Source organism: Bactrocera neohumeralis, unplaced genomic scaffold (assembly GCF_024586455.1).
Source record: "Bactrocera neohumeralis isolate Rockhampton unplaced genomic scaffold, APGP_CSIRO_Bneo_wtdbg2-racon-allhic-juicebox.fasta_v2 cluster11, whole genome shotgun sequence".
NCBI classification, from domain to species: domain Eukaryota; kingdom Metazoa; phylum Arthropoda; class Insecta; order Diptera; family Tephritidae; genus Bactrocera; species Bactrocera neohumeralis.
Genome location: NW_026089624.1, coordinates 20554906 through 20570013, shown reverse-complemented (window position 1 = coordinate 20570013; position 15108 = coordinate 20554906). Strand labels below are relative to the sequence as shown.

The 15108-nt window shown below is 37.0% G+C and overlaps 1 protein-coding gene across 5 annotated transcripts in view; it reads right to left on the bottom strand.

The window, feature by feature from the left end:
• The window catches only part of LOC126766138 (43 kDa receptor-associated protein of the synapse homolog), a 28061-nt gene extending 19269 nt beyond the window's left edge, over positions 1-8792 (bottom strand). The window contains exon 1 of one of the 5 annotated variants that reach the window (XM_050484002.1): positions 8624-8792. Coding sequence is in view for 1 of the 5 variants with exons in the window: in XM_050484000.1 (XP_050339957.1) it covers positions 8262-8272 (11 nt within the window). In the remaining 4 variants the exon portion in view is untranslated. The other 4 variants (XM_050484001.1, XM_050484003.1, XM_050484004.1 and 1 more) reach the window with 4 other exon arrangements.
• Positions 8793-15108: the final 6316 nt, after the last annotated feature.

Below are 15108 nucleotides of genomic sequence, written 5' to 3'. Positions count from 1 at the left end.
GTCGATACGTGAACTGCAATGAAGCCTTTTGTAAAATATTTACTTTTGCAAATCATGAACGTTTTCCGACTGTTGTGCATTTCGCAGTTCATTTGGAGAAGGCATATTTCAACCCAGAGTATACAGTACAGCCAACGGAAACACAGCCAACAACGAAATTTACATTGACGAGTTTTTTCTCAACTTGGGTCAGTGCGAGAACATTGCTCTAATCGCAGAAGGCAAGGCCAAGCAGTAGATGTACATCCAAGTGCGTTTTCAACTAATGCATAGAGACAAATTTACACAATCCACTCGAAACGCGACAATTGCTCCTACCTTCGATTGCTAGTTATTAATGTATGCGGTTCAACTTCATTGGAGTAATTGCGTACTGTGTGTGCAACTTTTTGATAAGCATGCTAGCAATTATACTTGCTGGAACATGATAATCACTGGAATCAAACGATGGACGATTCGATGGCTACTTCGCTTGCCACTGGAGTTCGCACACTTTTCGCGATGATCATTTCGACATAATAGCCTTCAAGTCCGCGTCAATTATGGGATACGAACAAAAATGACATTCCCGAGACATTTCACATCGTATTCGCTAAAGATTGGAAATGGGCAAATTTCGGTTGATACTACCAGTGGTTTGATATCAATTCTTCCTGCCTTTTGTCAATTCACTTCAGCGAAAGAAAAACTCTTTCACGAATGTTTATCCGAACATTGGCCAAATTATCGTAATTACGATTGTTTGAGTGCACGCGGAATTTTAGCTTCCAAAAATATTGATGCAAATGACTTAAACTGGAAGATTCAAAGTCAAATTCCGAGAGGCTTGCGCTCATACAAATCGATGGGTCGTCTTGAAAATGAAGACGAAGCCGTGAGTTATACAGTTGAATTTCTAAATTCTTTGGAGAGGCTTAGTAAGCCGCCGCATCAATTGCGTCTCAAAATTGGATCTCTTATTATGTTTCGCAATCTTCATGCGCCGAAACTGTGCAATGGAACCCGACTGATTGTGACGCAGCTGACGAAGACAAGGGGCCGAATGCTGGATTCTACGAATTCCTTGGAGGAAAATTGCATTTGCCTTGACTATCAACAGGACACAAGGATAGTCGTTAGAAGTGTACGGCAAAAATCTGGAAATGCTATGTTTTTCACCCGGCCAAAAATACGTGGCGCGTTCACGAGTTGGAAAACCACCTTCACTGTACACTTACGCACAGAAACAGAAACCAAAATTGTTGTTTATCAAGCTGCGTTACATTGGGAAAAATGTAGAAAAATCGCAAATAAATGATTTTCAACACAATATAAATTCAACTTTCTTTTCATTTAAAAACACATAATTTCCCGCAGGACAACGTCTGCGAGGTCAGTTAGTACTACATATACGAATTATCCCAAAGCTCGTATCCTTATCAAATGATTTTCGTTTTTCTAACAAGACTTACAACGAATCTTTTAGTATGTGAGTTATACTTGAAAATTATTGTTCTCAAGTATGCATCAGTGATGACCAAATTAATGCAATCATTCTCTGTCCTATCTGAAAAAGAAAGAGGCTGAAATGCGTGAGTACGAAGAGCTTGATAAGCTGGCCGACAGGGGTAATGCTCGAAAATTCTACGAAAAAAATGTGGCGGCTTACAGAAGGTTTCAAGACCGGAGCATACTCTTGTAGAGTATCTTGTAAGTGATATAGTGACCGATGCCCAGAGCATACTTAAATTATGGAGGGAACACTTCTCCAGCCTGCTGAATGGCAGTGAACGCACAACGCCAGGAGAAGGCGAACCCGATTCCCCAATCGATGACGATGGAGCAGACGTTCCATTGCCCGACCAGGAAGAAGTTCGAATAGCAATCGCCCGCCTGAAGAACAACAAAGCGGCAGGGGCCGACGGATTGCCGGCCGAGCTATTCAAACACGGCGGCGAAGAACTGATAAGGAGCACGCATCAGCTTCTTTGTAAAATATGGTCGGACGAAAGCATGCCCAACGATTGGAATTTAAGTGTGCTATGCCCAATCCATAAAAAAGGAGACCCCACAATCTGCGCCAACTACCATGGGTTTAGCCTCCTCAACATCGCATATAAGGTTCTATCGAGCGTATTGAGTGAAAGATTAAAGCCCACCGTCAACAAACTGATTGGACCTTATCAGTGTGGATTCAGACCTGGAAAATCAACAACCGATCAGATATTCACCATGCGCCAAATCTTGGAAAAGACCCGTGAAAGAAGAACCGACACACACCACCTCTTCGTCGATTTCAAAGCTGCTTTCGACAGCACGAAAAGGAGCTGCCTTTATGCCGCGATGTGTGAATTTGGTATCCCCGCAAAACTAATACGGCTGTGTAAACTGACGTTGAGTAACACCAAAAGCTCCGTCAGGATCGGGAAGGACCTCTCCGAGCCGTTCGATACCAAACGAGGTTTCAGACAAGGCGACTCCCTATCGTGCGACTTCTTCAACCTGCTTCTGGAGAAAATAGTTCGAGCTGCAGAACTAAATAGAGAAGGTACCATCTTCTATAAGAGTGTACAGCTACTGGCGTATGCCGATGATATTGATATCATCGGCCTCAACACCCGCGCCGTTAGTTCTGCTTTCTCCAGGCTGGACAAGGAAGCACAGAAAATGGGTCTGGCAGTGAACGAGGGCAAAACGAAATATCTCCTGTCATCAAACAAACAGTCGTCGCACTCGCGACTTGGCTCCCACGTCACTGTTGACAGTCATAACTTTGAAGTTGTAGATAGTTTCGTCTATTTAGGAACCAGCATTAACACCACCAACAATGTCAGCCTGGAAATCCAACGCAGGATTGCTCTTGCAAACAGGTGCTACTTCGGACTGAGTAGGCAATTGAAAAGTAAAGTCCTCTCTCGACGAACAAACTCAAACTCTATAAGTCGCTCATAATTCCCGTCCTGCTATATGGTGCAGAGGCTTGGGCGATGACAACAACCGATGAGTCGACGCTACGAGTTTTCGAGAGAAAGGTTCTGCGAAATATGTATGGTCCCTTGCGCATTGGCCACGGCGAATATCGCATTCGATGGAACGATGAGCTGTACGAGATATACGACGACATTGACATAGTTCAGCGAATTAAAAGACAGCGGCTACGCTGGCTAGGTCATGTTGTCCGGATGGATGAAAACACTCCAGCTCTGAAAGTATTCGGCGCAGTACCCGCCGGGGGAAGCAGAGGAAGAAGAACGGAGTGGAGGCCCCGTTGGAAGGACCAGGTGGAGAAGGACTTGGCTTCGATTGCAATATCCAAATGGCGCCACGTACCGAAAAGAAGAGCCGACTGGCGCGCTGTTGTTAACTCGGCTATAATCGCGTAAGCGGTGTCTAGGCCAATTAAGAAGAAGAAGAATAATATTACTAAAATACATAAATATTTTTGTATAAGTAATAAGTAATTATAAAAAAAAAACATGTAAGGAAAGGCTAAGTTCGGGTGCAACCGAACTCTTGCAACTTGCAATAATTAAAGCAAGGGAAACACCTTAAGATGTAAAACGTCAACCAAAACGAAAGTCATTTTATCAAATTTATCCTTTTTTGGCACAAAGATACACTGTCATGATTTAAACACGTTCTCCCAATTTATTGGCACGATTCGACCAATTTTTGGCATACAAAATTACTATTGTCAGAAAAGAATTATCCCTGAATTCCAATTATGTACCTCACACATTGACCAATGTTTTCAGTCAAAAGTCAATTATAGATATTGGAATCCACATATTCGGTACCTAGGGTCTTGAACAGTTTTGAGTGGATTTGGAAAATTTTTGTCGAAAGGTGTCCTACTTTGAAGGAATTATTACTGCAAAAGTTTATTACATAGTAATACTTATTTCCTAATTTGTGTACTGTAAAGTGAAAAAATCAAATGGAGTTTTAATGTATCTTTTGTGAGAATTAGGCGTGGTTGTAGTCCAATTCTGCCTATTTTCACACTGTAATAAAAATTATACGTACTAAATTTAGTCGAAAACGGTCGGTCGGGTTCCGAGATATGGTATTTCACCAAAAAGTGGACGGTGTCACGCCCATCGTCCAATTTTCACTCCAGCTCTCATAAAGTCCTCTCACACCATCTCGGAGGTAAAATTTAATGTCTCTGGCGTAAATAGTTATGATCATATTGCGCTTTTAGGAGTTTTGAACGGTGCCGTTATATGGGCATTCATTCACACTGTTGGTAGGAGTTCTTATAATATTCTAGCGTAGCAATTGTTATAGCTTTAGTGGTTTAGGAGATATGTACATTAAACATTTTAGAGGGGGTGGCCATTACATGTTTTCGGTTAATGGCGATTTGTGGATTTTTACTCAAGTTACAGCTTGTACGGACGGACGGACGGGCAGACAGACAGTCAACTGGATTTCAACTTTTCTCGTCATCCTGATCATTTAAACTTGTATGTATATAACCCTATATCTACAACTGTATTAATTGAAGGTGATACGTACAACCGTTAGGTGAACAAAACTCTTATACTCTGTAGCAACTGGTTGCAAGAGTATAAAAAAAATCTAAATGATTTTTTTATACATTATTTACTATTCGATTATTTTACGAGAAAACTCGATTCTCGAGTATAATCCGAATCGAGTTTACCATCCCTACTGGCAGCCATCGCGTGCACATACGTATATAATAACCTCCGCACAATAACCACCACAAAAAAAAAGATTTTCTTTCCATGTAATTTATATGGAAAATAGAAAATTTGAAATAGGCACCTCTTAATATTAATATTAAGAGCTCATCTTTTGAGTGACTTTTTTTTCACATTTTCGAAAGTTTTTAGCTTGTTTTTCAGTTGAAAAAAAAGGTTGCCTCAGAATGACACACCCTAATATGTATATTGCTAATTAACGTTTTATTGATCATCAAACATTATTGTGTACAAAGATTTGCTTTGGCTCATGTGGAAAAAATTCATTTGATTCTACGTCGCTATCGACAACTACATACATAGTATATTGTCTACGTATTCAATATCGTTAGAAGTATCTCGTAAGATGTTATGCAATATACAGCAATCAATAAACCAGCTGGAACATAGAATATTACTTTTTTCGTCCTGAATACGTATTCTTAATTCTTTGAGGCTGCCAAAGAGTTCTTTTAGAATCCCAAAGCAATGTTCAATCCTCACGTGATATCTGCCGCAGGTTGAAAGCTTTACGCTTTGAATAGTCCATTTGTTGTGAATTTGATCGAACGGGTGGTCAGCAATGGATAAGCAGAATCTACTGCCAGCCATTGAGAAGAAGAAGGAAGTGAACCTTCCTGAGTGGAGAGAGCACTAGTACGAAACATGCGAGCATCGTGTACACTACCAAAGTGTCCCGCTACTACATGCTGAACCCTTAACTTTTAATCGCATACAACTTGTGCCTTTATGGAATAGATTCGGCTTTTTGAAAAAAACACGATACGAGCTTGTATGGAAATGGAAAACTTTCGCTTTTAACGTGGTATTTTCACAAAATGTGAAGGGTATATTAGCTTCGGTGCAGCCGAAGTTAACGTGTTTTCTTGTTAAAAAATTAATTCGTTAATTTTTCGCAATTTATTTTGTTTTTCTTATTTATTTATTCACAGTACTCGTTGAAATAGTCATTCACAAAAGTTTTGCATAATAGTCATGCACAATAAATTTACCGAACCAGCTGTTCTTATATCACTAGATTCTGCAATGGGTGCTGACGTGCTCTTGCATATTTCGGTGTAGGATTTCTGCATTTTGTGTCATCGTGCAATCTTGCAAGAGCAAAAGAATCCCCCTATTGATTAATAATTAGATTGGTATTTCCTATGGCGATGAATAACTCACAAAGCCTGTTTCTGTATGTTTGTGACTTGGATTTGGGTACATTATGCTTCTTCCACGGAAACTTTACGTGACATATTCTCGCGTGAGCAAACCATACAGTTTGTTGGTATGCGCTAAAACGGGCTGATCGACAAAAGTATACACCCCATTGCGTTGAGTGATTAATCTTTGTTTATTTTTAATATAAATAGTTAATAGTAGAAATATGAACATTTTTCGATATACATATAGGTAGCTATCAATACTGTAATTTAACATATATTACATCTTCATGTCTCTTTCAATAATAATTACATTTTTCACACACTTTTAGTGTAACATATTTTCCAAAAATTTACTATGACAAAACAAACTTTGCCAGGTCGGCAAGTATATACATACTACTGTGATCAAATTGAAAGGTGAATTTTTAATTTACACTTTGCGAGTTTTTCGTTTTTTCTGTAAGTTGGTGTACTAGTGACATCTGTGCTAAATTTCACGTCAAAATATTCATTAGTATTTGAAATATACGTCGCGTTTGTGAGGCTCTAAAAGTGAATTCTTCGATTTTTACTATGTCTGAATTTATTGAACAAAGAAGTGCGATAATGCATCATCTCATACTGCATTGGGTATTCGTGATCATTTCACCATATTTTCCACTAATATCGTGCCGCAACCACCGCATTCGCCTGATTTACCTTCGTGTAACTTCTGGCTATTCAACAAATTTACATGACCACTCCTAGGACACCGTTTTGATTCAATTGAGGATGTAAAAGCTGAATCGAAGAAGATTTTTCCAAGTGCTATGATGACGGGAAATTTCGTTGGCATAAGTGTTTTGCAGCGGGAGGGGATTACTTTGGAGGAAATGAAATGAAAAAAAATCATCTTTCAATTTGATCACAGTGTATGTATGTATATATATAATCAGCGTGACGATTTAGCCAAGGTCGCCTTCAGTTTTTAGATATTTCTCTAAAAATCTCCGCACGGCCTTTTTCCCAATGAAACTGATCATTTTTCAGAATAGCTGGCATACAAACTGCAGAGACTATTGTCCAAAGGAACGCTACAATATCTGAAGATATGTTGAAGACCGGACTGCTCTATCATACAGTACTTGTCCAATAAATTACGAACGAAAACAAAAATGTAATATTTTTAATATAGTATAATAATATTGAATATGATTCAATACAAAAATATGATAATTTAAGTTTACTGTATATAGCATATAAAAAATATTTTCTTTTTTAAATACGCCAAATATTTATGTTTTTATTAATGATTAAAGTTAGAACTCCGGAGAATTTTTTTGTTCGTTCGTAATTTATTGGACAGGTACTGTATAGCTGCCATAAAAACTGAATGCTCAGACCTAAGATCTGTTATGAAAAACTTTTTTATTTGACAGCATATCTTCATTAAGAACATTACTGTCGAAGGCAAATTTAGACAAATTGAACTGCATATAGACATATAAACTGATGATGAAATATCTAAAGGAATTATCCAGATCGAGCCCCTATTTCATATAGCTGTCATACAAACTGAATGTAATTGTTCTATGGTAACTTTTTAATTTGACAAGATATCTTCATGAAATTTGGCTTCATTTTTTGGTATTTGAAGGGTATTCTATCTTCGCTTGCACCGATTTTTTTTTGGGTTTTAATTACGGAACTATAATTCTATTCTTGAACACTGTATTTATTCTAGATATCTCAAAACCTGTAAGCTTAAATATTTTAGAAAGCGTACTTTGAATTAAATAGTCAGATAACCTGAAATGTAATGCATGTTTGCAACTTATACTTCAGGTCTGGAAAATAAACAAATACTTTTTTGAAAAGATAGTGAGCTGACCAGTTGAACTGGTAGTAAGGCAGTTTAAACCTAGTTTATTTCACTAAAGACAATAAAACCTATAACTTTTGTACAAGCAAGCAACCAAGGATTTGAAAAAATCTCTTTAGCAAGTGAATAAATTTGTAATGTACATACATTTGTGTAATAAATAAAAGATATTTATAAATAAGGCTCTGACAAAAGCTTTTAGTGAAAACTTAAAATTAAGCTGAGTTGTTCAGGTCAAGGGCGATTTAGAGCTCGTTTGAAGCTAGAAAAAATACCACTGCTTGTTAGGCTAACCTAAAAAAAACTGCTCATAAATTAATGTCTTTGAACTTAAATTTTTAGGACGGAACTGCATATTTAGTCAGAGATTTTAACTATAAAACTGCAAGAACACTTGGTACCTCTACCCTAAATGTGCATGGTTAACTTTTTTTGTAACAACTAAAGTTGCTTTCAATGAAATATGTGCTAATAAACAACATGAATGATTGTATCCTTTTTTAGGCGCATGACCGTTGTTCATTTGCCACTTTTTTCACTCACTATATATGCATTGAAATAGTCCTTGAAATCTTCAAAGCGATTAGGTTTGGTTTATTGCATATAAAATATCAATCATTTCAACATTCTTACTGTTTAAATACTTATGGCGATGTTAATGCACATAGACTATATATTATGAATACTTTTCAACCTATTTAAAAACACACAAAAACTTATTTTATGCGAGAACATTAGGATAGCAACCATCTGTTATGATTCACATTGGTTAATTGTTTTTTAGAAATAAAATTTCCAAAAAAAGTTGCATTATCCTTTTAAGAAACCGCTGTAGCAGCAGCACCATGTAAACATATCAAAAAGGTGTGTATGTAAATAATGAATATAGGTGTAGATTCCCGTACACACGTTAACAAAAATACAAATATCACTTAATAGATTAAATCGTACTATTCACAAACTTTGCTGTCTTTTCGCTCTGCCCTGCTCGACGTGACTCTTCTCTACTCAGATAAAATGAGTCGTTACTAGTTGCTGATGCTTAAATGCCACAATCACTGACATTTCTTCGAGTTCGCCTTTCACTCCATTTCATTTATTAACCTTTAGCAGACAGTGAATAATTTCACTCGTTATTCTTTCAATTTGTCATTTATGATTAGAAACGGCGACTTTTAGAAGATAAAAATCACGTTATTTTTATTTTCAGCCACCCGTGCCGGTATCCTGTTCACATACGCAGAATTTAATATTATTTAGTCTACTTAATAGTAACATTTCAAAATATGAATATGTTTGAGTATAGCTAAGATATGCTTTTATTTTTATACATCGTGCTTAGAAATCGATATAGAAATGAAGTTTACTTCCAAAACCTTCTGTAAATCGTCGTATATTATGGTATTTTAACTCAACTATGTTCTATGTTTACTAACTTGCCACTGTGCCGTTTTAAGCTTGATCCTTTGAGTAATTATTATATGTACATATCAGTTGACAAGTTTAAATTCAGCATTTCACAACATTTCTTTCCATCACTTCGTCATACTAAATTGTTCCCAAATTTTTACCAATCATTTCCAAATTTTGACCTCCAGTTCAAATCTCAGTACCCAGATTTTTACACCAGCAATAACTTTTCCGTATTTATTTAATAATAATGTATTGTACAGTCAACATCAAAAGTTATAACTGAAGTTTACGCCTCAAACCATTAATTTATTGTAAGATTTAAATTCTTATAAATGTTTTTTTTTATAACTATTGATAACGTTGCAATTTGTTACTACACATTATGCCGTTAATACAAAAGCAAAATGCACAAAATACTTAAGTTCAAAGAAAAATGTATACAAACATACTGTCAAAAATTAGTTAAAGTAAGTAAGTATATAAATATCGCTAACCTCAGATCAAAGAAATTTGGTGGTACAGCATCGTACAAACGGGAAGTCTTTAGGTGAAAAGTCCAAAATTGTCATTAAAAGTCGTACAATTGTAAAGATACAACAGATAAACAATTATGAATTGCGAATTGATATAAAAACTGTTCAAAGATGCTCTAAGATACTTGTCCGTTGTGATGCCCACGGCCCGTCGCATATCGACGAAACGTCTAGAGCCTCCCACAAATTTATTGAGGCCTTTAATATTTATTCCAGTCAATTCGTCGGGCTCGTAAAAAGTATGGCAAGCGTCATGCTTTAAACGTAGTCTGGCGATAGGTGGATAGTGGAAGAGGAAGTATCTGGATGATCCACTTTGACAAGTTTCGCGCCTTTTCTTGCAAGCTCATCAACTTTAAAATTTCCAACGATTCCACTGTGGCCATTTACACAGAAAAGTTTTATATTGAAGTAGCTTGGTGGTACTGTTGGTGGGCTCATGAACTACTTGATTAGCTCAAAGTCTGTATAGTATATCCGCTATGGGAGTGAAAGGATACATCTTTAAATGAAGCCGCACTTCTACCCACTTCGGCTTGAAAACCACTACAGTGGTCTGGCTATATGAACCAAGAGTTGATTGGGAGCTCCCGACAGAAGACTTCCTCTCAGCCCTCATTCATAAAAACATTTACTGCGCCTCTTCTCCAGAGACTCCGCCTCACCCACATAGCTCCCGGAGGTATGTGCGCGGAGGAAATGCCGCTTACAGTTGGTTCCGCTGAGCGGTGGTACAACTTATCAGCAATACAATCGTGGTGAAAGAAGATTTCGGAAATTCCCTTTCTGGGACCCTAATGTGTCCAGTTTCCTGGAGTCGAATAGCAACTTTCGCAGCAAAGCTAGCTATGTCGACGGGTGCTATATGTAGAAAGGTGGCACTTAACGCCGTTGTTGGTGATGTACTATAAGTGCGCTTGTTGAACAAGTTCAGCTGTTTAGCCAATGTGACTTTATCGAGCGCCACCACCAGACAAATACACCATAACACAGTATTGGCTTGACTACGATTTCGTAAAAAAAAGCACAACTTTTGGTGACAGACTCCTGCCTTTACAACAATATAAGGCAACCAAAGGCTTCCACGGCTTCTCCTCAAAATTAGGAAAACCAACGAATCTTTTTCAGCTGAACCAATAGTATTATTCATCGGAAAGACCTAAGCTTGAATTTGAAAATGTTTATAAAAAAAACAATAAAAACAGGCAAATACCTTAAGATGTAAAACGTCAACCAGAAAATCAGAATCTAAGCAATTTTATATATACTACTGGGATCAAATTGAAAGGTGAATTTTTAATTTACACTTTGCGAGTTTTTCGTTTTTTCTGTAAGTTAGTAGCAGCGTTTAAAAAACTGCGGCAAGTTTCAGTTCATATGATTTTGCTTCTGCTACTGCTTCTGAAAAAATCAGAAGTCGCAGTCGAAGCATAGACAAAATCAAACAGCTACGAAAAATCAGAAATCAGCATAAGTCGCCGTTTTTCGTTTTTTGCTTTCTGCTTTGCTGTAGCTTTCGATCGTATCCATAAGTTGCCGCAGCAGCTATCGACAATTTTCGACAGTCGTCGGCAGTCACAGTCGCGAAAAGTAATGCATTCGACTTTTTGCTACTTTTGATTTTGTCGCTGTTGCTTTCGATCAGCAGCGTAAGTCGAAAAAAGCAAGAAGCGTCCGATTCGTGGAAGTCACCAGCAGTCGCCGTCTTGTTCTTTTTTCTCTTTTGCTTTTACTTCCAATTAGAACGCTGCTAGACTCACACGTGTTCAGCTATGGCGCCAAGTGCAGCGTGGAAATATTTTGAAAATAAAGCAGCTGAGGGTTTAGCAATATGCAATATATGTACGCTAGCTTTCTGGACATGGCCATTGATACGTTGCCACTTTTTGAACAAGAGGAACTTTGTAATGAATAATCAAAAAAATGAGCAATGTATGTAATGAAAGCAATGAAAAATTCATTTACTGTTATGTTTTTATATTATTTATTCCAACGAATTTAATATTATTTTTTTTATTTTTGTAAACTTAATAAAAAAAAAAGTTGAAAATGAACAACATAATAAAAAAATTCAAGTACACTATAAGTAATTGCCAAACATTTCTTTAAAGTCGCAGCTAATCAAAAACGGTCGCAACGGCCGACTTCCACGAATCTGACGCTTCTTGCTTTTTTCGACTTACGCTGCTGATCGAAAGCAACAGCGACAAAAATCAAAAGTAGCAAAAAGTCGAATGCATTACTTTTCGCGACTGTGACTGCCGACGACTGTCGAAAATTGTCGATAGCTGCTGCGGCACTTTTGGATACGATCGAAAGCTACAGCAAAGCAGAAAGCAGAAAAACGAATAACGGCGACTTATGCTGATTTCTGATTTTCGTAGCTGTTTGATTTTTGCGACAGTCGAAGCATGCGACTTCTGGTTTTTTCAGAAGCAGAAGCAAAAGCACTTGCATACTTTCTGATATCGCTCGCAGTTGAAGTAGCGAATAGCAACAATATTGCGACTTCTGCTAATTCGACTGCAGTTTTTTAAACACTGGTTAGTAGTACTGTTAGTAACATCTATGCTAAATATCACGTCAAAATATTCATTAGTATTTGAGATATACGTCGCGTTTGTGAGGCTCTAAAAGTGAATTCTTCGATTTTTACTATGTCTGAATTTATTGAACAAAGAAGTGCGATAATGCATCATCTCATACTGCATTGGGTATTCGTGATCATTTCACCATATTTTGAACTAATATCGTGCCGCAACCACCGCATTCGCCTGATTTACCTTCGTGTAACTTCTGGCTATTCAGCAAATTCACATGACCACTCCGAGGACACTGAGGATTTTTCCAAGTGGTGCTATGATGACTGGAAAATTCGCATAAGTGTATTGCAGCGGGAGGGAATTACTTTGAAGGAAACGAAATGAACAAAATTCACCTTTCAATTTGATCACAGTAGTACATATATTATATATAACATATCCACATATTCGGCATAAGGTTTGTTAAAAAAACGCAAATCATCGTATTCAGTATATGGGACTTGGGTTAGTATCGGCATTATATATATTATTAAATCTCTTTAAAAATAATCTAAGAATATGTTTCAAAAGTTTTAGATGGGAATTTGAAATAATTTCGAAGCTAGAAGGAAAATAGTGACCGAGCGTCTAGCAGATATATGAGCGATTGGGCAGAAAGCGAAAACTTTGACGCGCGATTTCTCGGTTTTTCATTTTTACGATTTTTTTTAAATTGGCGGGCAGGATAGAAAAAAAACTAAACGTCGTATGGAATTGGCGCAAAGTTTATTATGTTTGGGATTACATTATCTTCTATTTAAACTAAAAAAAAATAAGAAAAGGCAAAGTTTCCGATAGAAATTGCGACCTGCATCCTGCCCGCCGTCCGACAAATGCACAAGCGACATGTATCGGGCAAATGCTTCCCAAAGGCAGAATATTAAAGATTTCGTATCCAAAAAATTTGTGTGCTTCCGCCGTTTTTTTTAATACCTAATAGAAATCATATAGATGGTAATAGTAGAGTAATAGTATTATCTATGTATGTGTCAGCCTAAGTAAAGCGTGGATGGGTCCTCAGCCGCACTTTTCTTGGAATTAAAAAAGAAAAGCAAAATTTTTCCGCAAATGTCGAGAATTCGGCTCAAAAAGTGACATTTTCAGTGGAGAATAAGTTTGGGATGCAAACAGATCTCTAAAAATATTTTGTTGGGTTAATGTTGACACAAATGTCCAAGATCGATATAAAACGATTTAATCGACCAGTGCTTGACCCTAGAGACATCTGTTGGAAAACGGCGGAAGCAAGGTTGTAGACCCTAGAAATTTGTTTTAATCACTTATTGCTTTCCCTCCCAAAAAAATCCTTAAAAAAATCGGTTTTTTGAAGCGTCTAAAGCAGGCTCCCCCCTTAAGGTACCTTACATACAATCACCAAACATATGGAGTAAAGTCAGTCGGAGGTTCAAAAATCCTGGTATTAATTATATGGGAGCTAGGTCAAGTTTTCGTCCAATTTTATTTCTTTTAGACACGAAGATACTCTGTCATGAGTAAATCATCTTCTGTAGTTTTCATTGAGATAATTCAAATATTGGCCGATATATGGAGTATAAAGTCACCTGGAGTTCGAAAATTTTAGTTATATGGGGGCTCAGAGAAGTATTGACCCGATTCAACCCATTTTTGATTTCATATTGTCAGAATAGGATTCTGTCTGAATTTCAATTGTATATCTCACACATCGACTGATATTTTCGGTCAGAAGTCAACTATAGATACTGGGGTGCACATAATCTGTACCTAGGGCCTTGAACAGTTTTGATTGGATTTGGACAATTTTTAGTCATGTGCTACCTTTAAAGGAATTATTAGTGCAAAATTGTATCCCATTATGTTAATTACTTCGTAATTTGTGTTCTGCAAGGTAAAAGAATCAAACGGAATTTGAAATCGTGTTATATAGAAAATACGAGTGGTGTAATTTGGGCCATTTTTACACTGTGGCATATGAATATGAAAAGAATGCTAAATACTAAAATCGATCGGTCGTGTTTCGAAGTATGTGATTTCACAAAAAATTGGGCGGTCCCATGCCCATCGTCCAATTTTCACACCGACTCCCATAAAGAGCTCTCATTAGATCTCGGAAGTACAATTTAAAGTGTCTGACATAATTAATTATATATTTATTGCGCTTTTCGTAATTGTTAACAGTACCGTTATGAGGAGAGAGAGGGGGTTATTTCGCTTCAGTAGCTTAGGAGATATGTATGTACATTAAACTTATTATAGGGCGGGGCCACTGTTTTTTCGCCCACAAGTGCCCCTTGCTACTGTGTCAAATTACACTTTTATATCATAATTTAGTCCTTAGTGGTGGGACCTATAAATCAGGAACTGCTTGAATAATTTCAACCAAATTTGGTATGTGAAATTATTCAAACATATTATAAATAAAGTTTTCGGAATAAAACTTTACGCAAATAGTGCCCTCAAGTTCTTTTGTCTTACGCCCAAAAAGTGAAGCAATCGGTCAATCTGCGAGACCTATTATTGAAAATCGAGGAGAATATTTTTATGATGCCCTTGTGCCAAAATATACAGATAATAAAAATATTTTCGAACTTTCGATTAACAATGTACCGTATCCATTTTATCAAAATTCAGAAGTAATCATTTTTTACATATGTATCCTCTTGCCTAAAATGAATGAAATCAGGGCAATATTTCTACTATTCCCTGTACGCGTAAAGCGAAATAAGAGCGTTTATCTTGTATTCCAGTTGACGTTATCGACATTTATCGAAAATAAATTGGAATTGCCCATTTTCTAACGAGTATAGTAACGACATGGAAACAATCGTTCTTTGTCGTTGTAATCAGGGATAAAAGGAATGCCAACTTATTCCAGTGTGAGAG